The sequence below is a fragment of the Humulus lupulus genome, chromosome 6 (assembly GCF_963169125.1).
Source record: "Humulus lupulus chromosome 6, drHumLupu1.1, whole genome shotgun sequence".
NCBI classification, from domain to species: domain Eukaryota; kingdom Viridiplantae; phylum Streptophyta; class Magnoliopsida; order Rosales; family Cannabaceae; genus Humulus; species Humulus lupulus.
Genome location: NC_084798.1, coordinates 97,103,674 through 97,120,594, shown reverse-complemented (window position 1 = coordinate 97,120,594; position 16,921 = coordinate 97,103,674). Strand labels below are relative to the sequence as shown.

The window sequence follows — 16,921 nt, the reverse complement described above, 5'->3', positions numbered from 1 at the left end:
TGATCTATAAATGATCATCTGTTATGATATGAATTACAAGTCTTTATTGTTAAATGGTTTTTGGATAAAGACTTTAATTCACATCGATCCATGTCATATATAATCATATTATATAAAGCACCTTTACCGAGATGTCTTACCACATCAATAATCCGAATCTAGATTATTTGTATCATTATGATACTCAGTAAATCGTACTTACAACTCCAATTAAAGAATTCCATAACTTTAATTTGTCGTTGTTGACCATTTTTATTCATTCATGTGATCTTAATTCTCTCGTACTAATACAAGATCACATCCTCAATAATGAATATGGAATTTTTCTGATATTTACAAAATTATTCAAACAATAATTTAACAATCTAAATATGACAATAATAATAAACCATTGTATTTATTTATTCACAGAAAAAACAAATGTCTTTACATGCTTTTAGGACACACTCCTAACACCAACTTCACGAAATTCAGAAAATCTGCGAAGTATCGGTCCAAGGGAAAGAAGGCACCTGTCTTCAAGTGTTCGTCGCTCCAGGCCACAAAATCATCCTAGAGAGGAGAGCAGCTCTGTTTCCCTTCAAAGGCAGGTCGAGAAATGAGAACTCTGGTCCTGACCTCGATGTTGTGGCTCAGCATGATCTTGTTCACCCTCCCCTGGGTCGTGATCTTGGGTACGATTATTTCCTCCTCGAAGTAGGCGTTGGGGTCAACCACTACCTCCTTTTCCACCATCGGACCGAAGTGGGGAATGGGAGACTCAGGGGCGACCTCCTTCCCCTTTTTATTTTGCTGAGAGGACGAGCTGGTTGCGTCCTTGGGTGCGTTCTTCTTGGGAGCCATTAGATTGCCTAACGAACAGAATGACCTAATTATTAGGCGACCTAAGAGGATTTAAAGGTTACGACGCGGAAGTACAGGGGGAATGGTTTACTTTTGATGTACGAGCTGAGTTAGCCTCAACCCTATCGCTTGATGTTACGTGCTACCCTAAGTTACACGCCTCAGTTTCCTAACAGACCCCTGATATTTAGGGATCCGTGTGTCAGAATATCAGGCCACTACTTTCCTTGGGAGGCGGTTTAGTGCAAAACCACCCAAGAAGTGTGACCCCTAAGCAACCTGGTTTGGACCCTAAAAACTTTTCATCTTCTATATCCCGAATGGGTATTTTCTAAATTAGCCATGGATTACCCAGCTTTACCCAGAAATCACCTAGTTTTATGAATGTCGTAGTTCCAAAGATATTTTAGGACCTACTCATTAAATCTAAGTTGAAGCCTATTCGCAAAAATCATTTGGGAAATAGCCTAATATTGATTACGGTGAAGTGCGGATGAGCATGGTGAAAAGAAAAAAAAAGAAAAGAAGACTAGTAAAAGAAAATTGTCTTCAGAACCAAAAGACGAGGTACTTACAGTATGTTCTTCGATAAAAAGAAGTAGACTTTGCAGGGGAAAGTTCCTAGAAGACTCCTGAGTAATTGGGTGCAACGAACGGCTTTTGGGTTTTTCTGAGAAAGAAGAAGGATTCGGAAATACAAAAGAGAGAAAATATAGAAAAAATTCAAATGAAAGGTGGTGAAACCTGAAAATTGCCTACCCTATTTATACGTAAACGACATAAATTAATTTAGGCCATCTGATTTGGTTAGTACAAGATCCAAAGGCCATGGTTAAAAAGACAAAACGGTGGCAAAAAGGTGACAAGACAATTATTGTAGGCCTCGAAACCCGAACAGACGCCAATTGTGGTATACCACGTGTCCAGTACTCGAGTAGTGGGCAGGCATGGTTTAATGCAACAGAAGTCTAAAATTCCCTACTGTGTAGGTCAGAAGGTGACGACATGAACCCCGAGTAAGGACTTGGGGGGCAAATGTTGTACCCTAATTTCAGCACGAGTCCTTCACTCAGCTCGGGTACAGCTGAAAAATAAATATACGGAGAAATAACCAAGGAAATGATATATGTTTATTATCCACGTAAGCAACTCCGGTTTCACATGGGCACATGTGGTGTTAGGCGTCCTGGGTTTAACCCGAGCTACAGACATGAAGGTTGTGAAGCACGAGCTCATGATATTCAAATGGCTGCCGAAGTACGAGCTCGGAGAAATATCCAGCTCGTGATAATTAAAATATATTGCGTACCCACGGATCCCCAAAGACTCGAGTACTTTTATACGATTATTTATGACCAACTTGTCATATTTAATGTCCCAGATATTAGGAGACCATTTATTTTGTGATCAAATCATATCCCATTATAAATGGGAATTGTTTGTTTTAAATGTAATAAATATGTAAATATGTGACTGACTCACGCGGTTACCCAAACATGTCCATGGAATTTCTCTATAAATACCGAGAATATTAGGCAGGAAAAGGGACGATTATTCTGTAATACTGAAACTTTGCCAAAATATAGAGAGAAACAGCAATAATATAGACTCGTGGACTAGGTGGATTTTAACCACTGAACCACGTAAAAAGATTTGTGTTCTTGTAGATTCATTTCATATTTCGGTTTATTCTTAAGCAGTAATCAACCTTATTATTTCTTAAATACACTGTTGGTGAAAAATCGCGTCAACAGAATCATACATGTTAAGTAATACTTGTTTAATAACGAAATTGGCAATAATGAGTGTATCGAGCACACCCCCTTGTATATTCCTCGTAATAAAATGGACAAAACGTGTAGAAATTCTATGAGCAATGCATGTTTTTGAAGAAAAAACATGAAGAATTGAATTGAATGAGGTTATTGGTCATTTATTAAGGGCAAAACGTGCATGATAACCACATAACTAAAACAAATTGTCTGAGTAATAATTGGTAATAAAAAATGGGCAATACGTGCCTTACAATAAAAAACAAATAAACAGTTGGACAATTATCGTGCCTTTACAATTAAAATGGATCTAGAATAATGCTGGTCGGATTAAGTGGGCAAAGCGTGCCTTTCAACCAATATTCATTGATAATATTTCATCAAGTGTTCACCATTCCCGTATCTTGTAATTAGTTCACCATCCAGTCGAGCAAGTTTGTATATTCCTGGTTGCAATACTTCTACGATCTGATATGGTACTTCCCAATTTGGTCCCAAAACTCCTGCTACATGATCCCTAGTGTTTTGGAACACTTGTCGCAATACTAGATCCCCTGGGGCAAACTTTTTATTCTTGACTTGAGCATTGAAGTATCTGGCTACCTTTTGCTGGTAAGCAGCCACTCGTAATTGTGATTTTCCTCTTTGTTCCTCATTGGGAGGGTGCATACTAATCTGATTGTACCCCAAGTAAGCATCCATAAATGTGAGGATTTCATGCCCTGCAGTGGCATCGACTAGCTGGTCGATTCTTGGTAGAGGGAAGAAATCCTTTGGGCATGCCTTGTTTAGATCAGTGAAATCTACATAAGTCCTCCATTTGCCATTGGGTTTTGGTACTAGGACGGGATTAGAAACCCACTCGTGGTAGAAGGCCTCTCTTATGAACCCATTTTCTTTTATCCTTTGGACTTCTTCTTTTATGGCCTTGACCTCTCTTTATCAAGCAGCCTCCTTTTTGTTGTACAAGCTTAAAGTTGTCTTTGTCTATATTTAGAGCATGGCTGGTAGCTGTGGGGCTTATGCCAACCATGTCCTTGTGCGACCGAGTGAACATGTCTTGATTGTTCCTTAGGAAGTTCATAAATTCAGACTTGACTTCCATTGCTAAACTTCTCCCAATCTTGACTGTCATTGTTGGATCGTCCTGGTCAAGTGGAACTTCCTCCAGGTCTTCAATCGGTCCCACCTAAGTATCAAAGTCCCCAAATCAAGGATCAATATCTTCTCCTTCGCTTTGGGGAATTCCCTATTTGTAGTTGCTCGCCTCTTATGAGGAAGTATTACCTTGTTTCTTGATGTTGCTTATTCTTATTTTTGTTGTTGGCTTGCTAATCGTTGGTCCAACAAATATCATGTTGGTCGTGGCCAAGCCTTTCTTAGCAGTTGTAATGGAAGAATTATAGCACCCCTGAGCCTCTCTCCGATTTCCTTTTTCACATCTGATTTCAGTGTTGGTAGGAAACTTCATCATGAGATGAAACATGAATGTTATGATGCGCAAGTCGATCATGATAGGTCCCGAACAGACAACTTCATTCTTTCAAGGGTTGTTTTGAAAAGGATGTTCACTGAGGAACCATGATCTATCATCGTCTGTGCTACGATCATGTTGGCAATATGGGCCTCGATTACCAAAGGATCATTATACGGGAATCTAACGTGTGCAACGTCAGCCTTAGTGAATGTTATTGGCTTACATTCATTGTGAGGGGTTTTGTGAGTACGCTCCTCGATTGCCAGTACTTCATTCACTAGTTTATGGGGAAGTGTCCGAGCATAGCGTTCTAAGGCTTTTCTAATTTCGCCTGCTAGGTGTGGTCCTCCGCATATCATATCTAGCTGACCAGCTACTGGTTGTGATGGTTGAGCTGGTGTTTCCGCATTGGGTGCAACAGCTTAGGTTTGATTAACAAGACGTTGAACATATCTTCTCATGGCTTGATGGTTTGGGCGGATGAGAAATTTGATTTCGTCCTTAAGCTGGTTTCATTCGTTGGTGGCATTCCCATAGTCCTTATGGAAACGACAGAACTTGTTCGTGTCCCTCTTACTTATGTCTTTCCTCATGGGATTAGGCTTCCTATAAGGTACCTCGACTTTTGTAGCTTGAAATACTTCTGCTCGTGACCCCGAGAGTGTAGAGTAGGTGGTAAAACGAGGGTTGTACTCTCGTGGCTTATCATTGGTTTTGGGCCTTTTGTTGTCGTTATTATTGCCACAGTTCACGTTGTTGTTTCGTTTTTCACTTCTTTGTCCATTTTTATTTCTATTACCATTACCATCGGTTGTCTGGTTCTGGTTATGATTTTGAGCTCCATTATTCTTTGCTAGAGCGACGGTACTGGTACCCACATGATTGGCTTGAACTACTCTTTTAATGGCCTATTCTAGTTTATTGAACTCATATGCTCGAACGAAGAACTCCCTTGTTGAGTAGACGATTTTTCTCCTTAGGTCATTCCATAAGGGACCCTTTACTTGGATACCAGCCATGATGGCCATCAACTTTCCATTGTCGCTAGCCATCTTTGATCGGGCAGCCTCTTGCATGAACCTCGACACATAGTCCTTTAGAGGCTCATTTAGCCCTTGCTTAATGTCAAAAAGATCATTGAGTTCAGCAGGTGGGATACTAGCAACAAAGAATTGTGAGTAAAAGAGTCTCACAAATTTATCCCATTATGTAATGGTTCCTGGCTCCAATTTGAAAAACCATTGTTGAATAAAATTAGCTAAAGTAGCTAGAAAGATCCTACAACGAACGCGTCTCTAACCCCTTGGAGGTCCGTTTGTATCTCAAAATTGTTAAGATGTCAGACGTGATCTTCCCATCCCGTATACTTCTTCCAAGTTGGCATCTTGAACTTGGGTGGTGCTATCAGAGCATTAATCCGATCAGATAAATGAGACACTTTCCTTCTTTCCAAGTCGATGTCAGTGAGCATTGGGGTTGTTAGCTATCGTACCATTTGAGTAAGAGCCTCCAATTGCGCCTGGATTGCATGAGCAACTAGTAGCACAGCAACTGGTGCTGCAACTGGGATTGTAGTAGCCCCTGCTTGCGGTGCATGCGGGATTATTGATGCAACCGGTCCAACAACATTGGACGCATTTCCTTCCCTAGGCTAATTAAGGACACCACGGAGGTCAGACTCTCCATTTCCCAGTCTATTAAAGACACTTCCCCCTCTTGGTTGGCCCCCAGCATTTTGACTGTATGCTCGAGGAGGACCAGGAGGTGGTCTCATGAGACAGTTCATTGGTTCGTGCTGCCTTGGTGGGACAAACAGTCCTTCAAGCTGCACATTCCCCCTAGGTGGGATATCTTGAGGCCCAGTGGCCTTGGCAGAACAAATTTTCCTCTTGGATTTTCATCATGTCGGTGGTCATTATATTGTTGATGGTCACTGGGTTGGTAGTACCGACTATCCCCATCATCATCATTACCATCATCATCATCATAACCATATCTATAAGTTGTGTTGATAACTACTGCTTGCCTCTTGGTCATTTCTCCTTCTATTTCTTCTACGATAATGACCACAATGGTGTCCAGCAAAGTGAGGTGGTTAGCCTCGATTTGGGCTAGCGGGTCTCTCATTCCTTTGTTGTCGGAACTGAGGTATTCTGGAAAATGATAGTCTCTTTATTCATGACCCCGCTTTAAATTCTTAGCGTATAAGGTATAAATTTTATGGTTGTACAATTTATCAAAATAAATTCTCCATTCTCGCTGTTTTACATAGTTGAATTCTATCCTTATAAATTTATATATATATATATTCAAGCTGCATGTGTTTATATTATTGTAAATTACCATGTCAACTTCATCATACAAATATAATAGTAAAACAAATAAGTAATTTCAATCTTATTACTTACCTTATTTGGTTCCCAACTCATCAAACCAAAATAATACCATATATAATATTTTTCCTTTTCAATTCATGAATTGCATTAAGTCTTTTACTTATTCACTAAATATAATATTCATTGTTGATGTAAAATAAATCAACAAATATATATAAATAAATATATGATTCCCAAAAAATAAAAGTTCATAATTTATATTATATCACTTATTCGGTGAAAATATTGACAATTCCTTAAAGTATAAATTTTACACCATAAAAATATAAAAATTTATGAAATAAACCAAAATTTATTTTTCTAAAAATAAATATAACATTAATTATTATAAACACTACAGTAATATTTTAGGAATATAATAAACTCCCCGTGTATAAATCTTTAAGAAATAAAAATAAAATTTAACTTTTTCTTATATTTTCTATAATCTTATTATATGGCATAAAACATTTATTAATAATTCATAATATTATTAAAATATAAAACTAATTGATATTTAATCAATAATATCGTTATTAAGATGTAAGATATTTGGATGAATTTGAAAGATATGAAGCATCGAGACATGAGGTAAAATAATGAGCATTGCTAAATTTTACCGAAAAATCCAAAATTTAACGAAGGAAAAAAAGGCATATTTACCGATGTTTGGTCACCGCTTCAATGATACCAAGAAAAATGATGAACCGTTTTTTGGTGTCTAGGCCATTTGATCATATTATTACAACAACAGCTTTTTCATGAGTGTGCTCACAAAAGTTGCACTGTTGGCAGGCTTAGGGACCCAATTTAATTGAATATAAATAGTTTTTGGCTATACTAGTTGTATTTCCTCTGAAATTATTCCCCTGTACCCTCTAAAAAAATGAACACTCTTTACTCTTTAGTGTAATTGCATACGTAGAACGTACTTGACCAATTCATACTTACCTTATATATAATTAAAAAGTTGTCTATTCTAAAATGTCCAATATTGGGACTGAATGAGAGTTTATTGGATCTAATTGCGACACAAACCAAACCATACTTTATTACACGGGTGAAGCTCAAAAGAGATGGAAGAGACATTGAATTCTCCTGTGATTCAAATCCAACCATAAAATAAAGTAAATGTAAAAAGATAGCTTTTAACTGCTAAAACCGCGTGGGCCAACACCCACGTTGGGGTGCAATAGACAAACTATGACACTAATATGTCCTTTCCCCGTGATCAAAATTAGAGGAACAAAAAAAATCTTGGCACCAAACAATTCTAAGACAAAAAAGCCCTTGCACTTAATGTAGCTAATGTATGTTTCAATTTGACTCGTCTTTAATTGCAGTTTATACCAAGAACTTAACTGTGGAGCGCAGAATGTAATTAATCTAGCTTAACTTGATTGTGACTACTTACTAGATATGCAGTCCACCTTTTGGGTTGACCACAACTTTGTCCCATGTGAAATCTTGTACCGCGTTCAAAATCAAATGCTTGGTTTACATTTCGGAGAAAAGGCTAACCATTTATAAGAGTCAAAATAAAATGTGATAAGAAATTTAGAGACTGTTTGACCTGCATGCTAAAAAATTATTTTCTAAGAATAAGTAAGTGTTTTGGTATTATTTTTAGAGAATAATTTTAAAAGAAATAAAATTAAAGAAAACACAAAATTTTGAAGAAATAAAAATAAATTAATTTCTGTTTGAAAGAAAACTGTTTTTTAATTGTTTTTTCTTATATTATTTTCACTATTATCATTTTTTCCAATATTTGTTTAAATTACTTTCTCTCTCATGTATTTATGTCACATTATATTTTTCTCATCATTTTATGTAACATTACTTATTTATCTTCTTATTTTCCTATTCATTTTTTCTCTAATATTACTTTTGTATTTATCATTTTTTTTTCTTATCACAACATCTCACTATTTGAGATTAATTTAGGGATTTTTTTTAAAACTATTCACTTTTATCATTTACTAGCTATAAATAGTCAGATTTTTTATTTTTATAATTAATACCCACAATTAGATATAAAGTGGCTAAAATACCATTAATTTACATTTTTAGGCTTATAGATTTTTAGCTTGTAATTTACATATCAAAGCCTAGTAATTTATTTTTCAAAGCTTTGTGATTTATATTTTAAAACCTAAACAATATAAAATAGGTATTGTTATTAGAAAAGTGAGTATTAATTAATAATTTAAAATTTTATTTAAAAATAAAAAGAACTAACTAAATCTGGGTACTAAATGTAATTTCTTCATGTTTTTATCTTTCTCTCTTGATTTTTTCATCAGTTTTTCTTTCTCAGACTTTCTTCTTCTCATTTTTCTATCTCCTCACTTTCTTTTTTTATTATCATTTTCTCTTCTATTTTTTATTATGAACTTTTACAATGTTTTTTCTTTATATATTTATTAATTTTTTTATTCAAGGTTTAATTAAAAAGAAAAAAAATTGAAAATTATTAGCCAAAATACATCTTATAATATTTTTTTTATCAGAAACACATCTCATAATTAAAAAAATAAGAACATGTATTCTCAATTTTTATTCTTGAAAATACAACTTTAAAAACAAAATATAAAATGCAAAGTCAAACAAGTCCTTAACAATTTTATTGATGGACGGAGGGTGTTTTGGTCTTTTCATTGCTCAAATATTTTTGTTTTTTTTTTAAATGGAAAATACTTTTGCTTTTTGAAGGGATAAATACGACGAAAAATACTCTTTCCCCCTTGTTTGATGTCGGTTGCAGCTGTTTAATTCTTTCTTTGGTTGGTTATATTTCATAATTACTATAAAATAAATGAAAGGGAAGGATGCTTTTAAGTAGAGGGACCAATTGTTTCAGCGGACTTTGAATCATCATTTGGACTCTGAAGCAAAGAAGAACACGAAATCTTTGGACTTTGATTATCCTTAATTAAAGGTATGTCAAAAACTCAGTAATTTGGTTTTGAAACTCAACTGGGTTTTCACCATATTCCTTGTTAGTAGTGTTTTGATGATGTACTTGTTAAAGTTTCAGCTTTATTCTTCTATGTGATGAAGGGTAGTTTTATTAAATTGAAGTGTTATTATGTGTTATAATTAGGTGGTAGTTCTTTTTTGTTTTTTTTTTTTTTCTTCCCTTGATAAGTTCCTATTTTCGAGCTTGTTATAAATGATGGGTTATGGAAATGGATTGAACTTGGAGGGTGTGTTTAAGTGGTTAATAGTGGAACTTTTTGTTTTGTTTTGTTTGTTTTGATTAATTATTATTATTATTTTGTACTGGTATATCAGAATAAAAATAAAGAACTGTATTGGGTTTGATCTCTCTCTCTTTTTTTTCTGAGCTTTTTCTTTTTCTTTATAATAAAGTTATCATGGTGGTTTGGGAACCAGTTAGTTGAAACTCTCTCTCTCTCTGACTATTTGTGCTTCAAACGCTTTTATGGAGTACTAATTTGTGGATATGCTATTATTCTATAGTGGGTTTTAGATTATTCAGCTTGAATGCTTACTTTTTATGATTTATCTGCTCTTTTCCTTCTTCAATCTTCTCCATTTCACTCTTTTGCTTTCGTTTGGGTTTTGGTTAAGGATTATATCAACTTCGTTGACTAGCCATTAAAACTAAAATTAGTAGTGGGCTTTTGTTGAATTTGCATTCATGGGAAAGTCCAAATTATTATTTCTGGAGCTTTTCCAGTTTTCCAATTTTTTAAAGTTATATATCATTCTTGATTCGAACTCCAAAGTCCTAGTCAAAGTGTCATTCGTTTGGTGTTGAATAAAGACCTCTGCCATGGGATTATTCTATACACGTTTGGGTCGAATAAGATAGATAAATTCATTATCTGGTACTTAAACCATCTCTTATTCAAATATATATAATATTGATATATTTACCAAACTTGGTTGGTAAGCTATTGAATTCTGATCTCACTAATGACCTATGGTATTCCTCTAGATTTTTTCTATCTTTCACACTGAGATGTAGGAAGACCATATTACTTCTCAACTTTGCATTGAAATTTCTGAAGCTGTTACATTATGTTAACATGTCTAAGGTCTAATTGACTTATTTTCTGGTTCTGGGCTTTCTGGCCTCTATTGTCTATAAAGTACGTTATTTGTAATCTAGGGAAATCCTCTAATTTTATTGTTTCTCTTTCTTACAGATCATGTTATTTCCTTAACCAACAATACATGCCAAGCTAATATTTTTTGGACATCTGCCTAATGATTCTAGTATTAACATAATTGGAGACAACTAAGGTTTGTCATTCACAACAAGAGAGTTGTCAATTACGTTTCGACAACATTTGTGCTACATCGATACCCAAGTATTCCTTTGGGATATTGACTCATCATTGGTTGTTATTAATCAAAAGTGTAGGCTATTTTTGATATGAAACAATCACAGAATTATAGAATTTCAAATGGCTCTCACAGGTTCTTGGGGCAGCCAGATGAAGAGCCAGAGTCTTACTGTTGGGCTCCAATCCAGAATATAGACAATCTTACAGGTTCTAAGAATAGCCAAGACACCCATCTTTCAGTCAAAACTTTTACTCAGTACTGCACCCTTGAATCGTCTTCCGGGACCAGTAGTAACCCTGTTCAGAATTCTTCATCTTCTGTTAGTTTCTCACCCAATGGAAGCCCATCATCTCAGCCTGAAACTCAGTCATACCCCACATACCAGCATCTTTCTCCTGACAATGCTTGTGGCTCTCCAGTCAGCCATTCTTGCTTAACAGATGATACTGATGACCTGAGGCACAAAATAAGGGAATTGGAAAGTGTTATGCTTGGAACTGGTTCAGATTTCCCTGAAATGTACAATATTTCAAACCAGGTTGGACAGAATGCAGTCTCATTGGAAGGAGACAATTGGGGACGATTGATGGACATGATTTCCGCAGCAGACTTGAAAGGGCTACTTTGTATTTGTGCTCAAGCACTAGCTGAAAATGACATGTTGACAACTGAGTGGTTGATCTCCGAGTTACGTCAATTAGTGTCAGTTTCTGGGGATCCCCTCCAACGTTTGGGTGCTTACATGTTAGAAGGTCTTGTTGCAAAGTTGGCTTCTTCGGGAAGTTCTATTTACAAAGCATTAAGATGCAAAGAGCCTGCTAGTGCTGAACTCTTCTCCTATATGCATATACTCTATGAAATCTGCCCCTACTTCAAATTTGGCTATATGTCAGCAAATGGGGCAATAGCTGAAGCCGTGAAGGATGATAGTGTAGTTCACATCATTGATTTTCAGATTGTTCAGGGTGCTCAGTGGATGATTCTAATCCATGCTCTTTCCACTCGGCCTAGGGGACCACCAAAGATAAGGATCACTGCCATAGATGACTCTACATCTGCTTATGCAAGAGGAGGGGGGCTTGAAATTGTGGGGTTGAGATTGTCAAAGATTGCAGAATCATGTAAGGTACCTTTTGAGTTCAATGCTATAGGTGCTTCTGCATCTGAGGTTCAACTCGAGGACCTTGGGGTTCGACATGGTGAGGCAATCGCAGTGAATTTTGCCTTGATGCTTCACCACATGCCAGATGAAAGTGTGGGCAGTCAGACTCCAAATCACCGGGACAGGCTGCTGAGGCTGGCGAAGAGCTTGTCTCCAAAAGTTGTAACCCTTGTTGAGCAAGAGCTGAATACCAATACAGCTCCTTTTTACTCTCGCTTTGTCGAGACCTATGACCATTACATGGCTGTTTTTGAGTCTATCGATGTGATTCTGCCGAGGGATCACAAGGAGCGGATCAATGTTGAGCAGCACTGTCTGGCACGAGATATTGTTAATGTGATAGCATGTGACGGGCCAGAAAGAGTAGAACGCCATGAGCTGCTTGGGAAGTGGAGGTCCCGGTTCACTATGGCAGGGTTCAGACCTTATCCGTTAAGCCCCTTGGTAAATTCTACTATTAAGACACTGCTGCAGAATTACAGTGAGAAGTTCACACTTGAAGAGAGAGATGGAGCTTTATATCTTGGCTGGATGGACAAAGCTATGATCTCTTCATGTGCATGGAGGTGAAAAACTGATTGTAATTTATGGTTGTTTTTAAGTCTTAGGTAACATTTTGAGGTAGAGCTTTTTACTAAAATGTCTTCTTATATCAGTTGTACTTTTTATTTTTCTCTCTTCTTCCCTTTTGTCGGACATCTATGTAGTGTAGTTAGAGGTTGTGTTAAAAGTATAGAACTATCCTCAAGTAAAGCTAGTCTTTTTCTACTTAAACTAGTTGAACTAAGAAATGAAACTTTTCTTTTCTGTCATTGAATGAATACATAATCTATATAACTTCTGGTGCTAGTAATGTATTAGTTAATGCAAGGAATCATATACAGCAAGTAAATTCAAGTGAAAACTATGACAAAACAAGGAAGTACAGCACTGGGATCCCACACTATTACATTCCCCGAGCTATTGTATCCCTTTTCATTTCCAGTTGAATTGCACACATTACTCTCATCACCATTAGAGATACTCATGTTTCCTGCAATGATTCTGCAAACTATCACTGTTCTTTCTGTGTTCTTCATCACATTCTCCCTGAAGTCATCACTATTTGAACTCAACCGAATTCCATTATTTGTCGTGTAATCTATGCGAAAATTAGATTGAAGTATCCTGCAGACTCTGCAATTGGGATTCTTGCAAAGCTCTGAAACTTGCTTAGACTTTCCCCTGCGACAAGCCATGGTTGTGCCATAGAATCGGAGTTGCTCATTTCCATCAACGATGTTCCTTGGATTCTTTGTGCATCTATGGTCGGCAGTCATCTTCACCTTGTCTCTGTACTTCTCAAAACTGTCGAGTGTTTGTGCGGAGTTCTTTACCTTTATAATGCTTCTTATCCTGGTTGTTGACTTTGAGTGATCCAAGGATGCCTTTTGGAATATTATCTCCACAATTTTCCTTGATGGGTCTCCAATTTCCAACTCTGAGAGTAAATAGAAAAAAGAAACAAAACAAAACAGAAGAACAAAGTCTTTCTACTTGAGTTCACCATTGTTGCACATAATAACAACCTTCGCAAAGTCTCGGAAGAACAAAACATTAAAGCAAAGAAAGACTAACCGCAGAGACATGTTTGGCAGTAGTTTTTCCGGTAAATCAGTTCGCGTATAGGATGAACTAACTGAGAATCTGGAGCCAAGTTCTTCTGCAATGGTGTGAAGCTAAGTTTGTGGCTGCATTTTTCAGAACTACAAAGCACATCAGTATGCTTACTCCCACACTTCACATTCTCCTTCAAGTACAACCACATACCATGCATCTTTCTCTCTCTCTCTCTTTCCCACTCTTTCTGTGGTAGTTCTAAGTACTTGCTGGTGATATCTCTATCTTTCAAATCTCTTTCGTACAAATTACAACGATAGAATCCATGTCTCTTGACAAAACACTGTCACCCCATTTATAGTGTGGTCTACTTGGGTCGTTTGCGTTGTAGTGACTAGCCACAACATTTTATTTTTATGTATCACATGTGGTACTTTTTTTATTATTACTAAAGTCTTCATTGTTTTTGGCTAGTTGGATGTTGAAGTAAAACGATTCTATTTACACCCTTATTTTTTTTTCACTCCACATCCATATTTCTCTATAAACCCCTCATAAAAATTTTAAAATTCTTTCCTCATACCTTCAAAAATATTTTAAGTCCTATTAGTAAATAATTTTATTTTTATTCCACCTTTATAATTTAGGGAAGTTACCTACTGTACAGGTTTATCTCACTTCTTTTTCACTTTTACTTTTTTTTTTTCTTTTTCATTCTTATAAATGTGTTCTTTCAAATATATGGTGTGTATATTTTTATTATTTTCCGTTTTCTTCCCTTTCCCTCTCCCACGTTGATTGCTTCCACAATATAGCTATACCAAATCAGTCTTTCAACAATGATCTCTCCCCATAACTGCGAGCCTCTTCCGGAGTATCCACACTAACTAAGTACCCATACTGCAAACGTGTCAACACCACAACCATCACTTCTGTCATCGCCGAAAACCACAACAAGGCCAACTCCTGCCAAAATTGTTGCTACCTCCACCGCCGTCAACATGTCACGGCAACTTTCATCACCGCCAAAAACCACAACAAGCCTAGTCCCACTAAAGTTGTTGCTGCCTCCACCGACAACGATGTTGCATTGTCGTCTAAAGTGACTATTTTCCCATGTAATCTAGCTATATTTTCATCTGTCGTGGTAAAGCAATCCACGACCCCAAGGCTCCAAGATTCACCTGCAAAACAAACCAAGAACAAATATACACAGAAAAGTGTACTAAAACACAAACACTTAGAGAACAACAATAAGAAAGGGGAAGAAAACGAATCACACAGAGAGATTTATACTGGTTCAGCCTCGAAATAAGGCCTACATCCAGTCCGAGCACTTCTCCACTATAATGAATCAATGTTACAATACAAAGCAACCCTTCTTCCTCTCCAAAGGTTCTTGAACACTCTGTACAACTAAAAAATGAGCACTTAGTTTACACCACAGTAAACTCTCACACACTCAACAATGTACAAAGAAAATTAACCCTTGTTCTCTCTTTCTCTCTTTTCTAAGCCTCTCAAAACCTCTGAATTTTCTTCTCCTCAACTAATGAAAACCCCTGGATATATATAGCTGCAGCTCCAGTTCTTTCACGTGTTGAAAGAAAAATCAGTTCTGTTTTAACTGACTAAAAATCTGTTATAACTGACAAGGCAAAAAACGTAACAGAAGAGAAAAGTTGTTTAATGATCTCTTAACAACACACGTCATTTGCCAATTATATAAGGATTACTCCAACATATTCCACCTTAATCCTTATATTAATGGCATAAGACACTTCCTTAGATCAGTGGAGAAGTATACTCGAATTTCGGTCTTCATCATTCTTCAAGACCAATCAAGTTCAAACAATGTTTGAACTTGTTCAAAGGCAACACCATAGTACCCAAGTCTGCTGCATTTTCTTCAGTAGGGACCTTTTCCAAGTCAATCTCTTTGTTTTCAATTTTCTCCCTTATCCAGTACATCCTAATGTCAATGTGCTTTGAACGCTCATGGTACACTGGATTTTTGCTGAGATGAATTGCTGACTGACTATCTGAATATACAGTAACTCTTCCCTTCAACATCTTTAGCTCTTTGAGTAAGCCTTGAAGCCAAATTCCCTCTTTAATAGCTTCAGTTACTGCCATAAATTCTGCCTCAGTTGTAGATAATGCCACCACAGGTTGTAGTTGAGTTTTCCAGCAAATACAATTTCCATTCAACAAGAAAATAAATGAAGTTACTGACTTCCTATTGTCTCTATTTGCTGCATAATCAGAATCCACGAATCCTTCCAATTGAATCTGTCCCTTGGCTTTCTTGAAGTGCAATCCATAATTCAAAGTGCCTTTGATGTATCTTAACAACCATTTCAAACCTTCCCAATGAGGTTCACCTGGATTAGCCATATACCTACTCAGTACACTTATAGGATAGGCTAGATCAGGTCTGGTACTCACCATTGAGTACATTAAGCAACCTATTGCTTCTGAATAAGGAACACTTTCCATCCTTATTGTATCTTCATTAGTCTTTGGGCATTGATCATTTGAAAATTTGAAATGCCCAGCAATAGGCATGCTGACAGGTTTACAATTACTCATGTTGAATCTGTCAAGCACCTTTGACAAGTATCCAGTTTGAGAAATAATTAACTTCTCCTCTTTGTTCTTCCTTGTAATGACCATGCCAAGAATTTTCTTTACTGTACCCAAATCCTTCATTTCGAACTCCTTACTGAGTTGTCCTTTTAACCAAACAATTTGTTGCTTTTCTTTTCAAATTAGTAACATATCATCCACGTATAAGAGTAAGAAAACAACATCACTTGTTTCTAAATTCTTGTAGTATAAACAAGTATCAAACTCAGACCTTTTGAACCCCAAACCAGTCACAAAATTGTCAAACCTTCTATTCCATTGACGAGGAGATTGCTTCAGACCATATAAAGACCTCTGTAGCTTGCATACAAGTTCACCACCTGGTTGTTCCACCTCAAAACCTTCAGGCTGACTCATGAAAATGGTTTCTTCAAGCTTTCCATTCAAAAACGCTGTTGTAACATCCATTTGTTCCACCTGAAAATCTAGCTGGGTTGCTAAAGCTAGCATGATCCTTATAGTCTTATACTTAACTACTGGTGAGAATACTTCATTATAGTCTATCCCCTCTTCTTGTGTAAAGCCCTTTGCCACAAGTCTTGCTTTATACCTTTTTGCCTCATCATTTGTTGCCCCTTCTTTTAGCTTATAAATCCATTTACAAGCAATTATCTTCTTGTCTTTAGGCTTTGAGACTAACTCCCATGTCTTATTCTTCCTTAAGGAGTCCATTTCTTCATTCATAGCTTTAATCCACCACTTTGAATCTCTGCTTTTAATTGCT

At 36.5% G+C, this 16,921-nt stretch overlaps 2 protein-coding genes across 4 annotated transcripts; one reads left to right on the top strand and one right to left on the bottom strand.

Annotated features, from left to right (window-relative positions):
• The first annotated feature begins 9,222 nt into the window (after window positions 1–9,222).
• LOC133782381 (scarecrow-like transcription factor PAT1) lies at window positions 9,223–12,761 on the top strand. Of its 3 annotated transcripts, XM_062221673.1 has the most exons (3): window positions 9,224–9,408; window positions 10,646–10,742; window positions 10,920–12,761. In XM_062221673.1, the coding sequence occupies exon 3, from the start codon at window positions 11,275–11,277 to the stop codon at window positions 12,517–12,519; it is 1,245 nt and encodes a 414-aa protein (XP_062077657.1). In that variant the 5' UTR covers window positions 9,224–9,408; window positions 10,646–10,742; window positions 10,920–11,274; the 3' UTR covers window positions 12,520–12,761. The 3 variants fall into 3 exon arrangements, with proteins under 3 accessions (XP_062077656.1, XP_062077657.1, XP_062077658.1); XM_062221672.1 differs by having other exon boundaries at window positions 9,223–9,408; window positions 10,646–12,761; XM_062221674.1 differs by lacking the exon at window positions 10,646–10,742.
• On the bottom strand, window positions 12,728–14,551 carry LOC133785321 (uncharacterized). The gene is made up of 3 exons (XM_062224569.1): window positions 14,444–14,551; window positions 13,567–13,891; window positions 12,728–13,429 (listed from the first exon to the last, which is right to left on the bottom strand). Exons 1-3 carry the CDS (start codon window positions 14,549–14,551, stop codon window positions 12,843–12,845), a joined length of 1,020 nt encoding a protein of 339 aa, XP_062080553.1. The 3' UTR covers window positions 12,728–12,842.
• Between the last annotated feature and the right edge of the window lie 2,370 nt (window positions 14,552–16,921).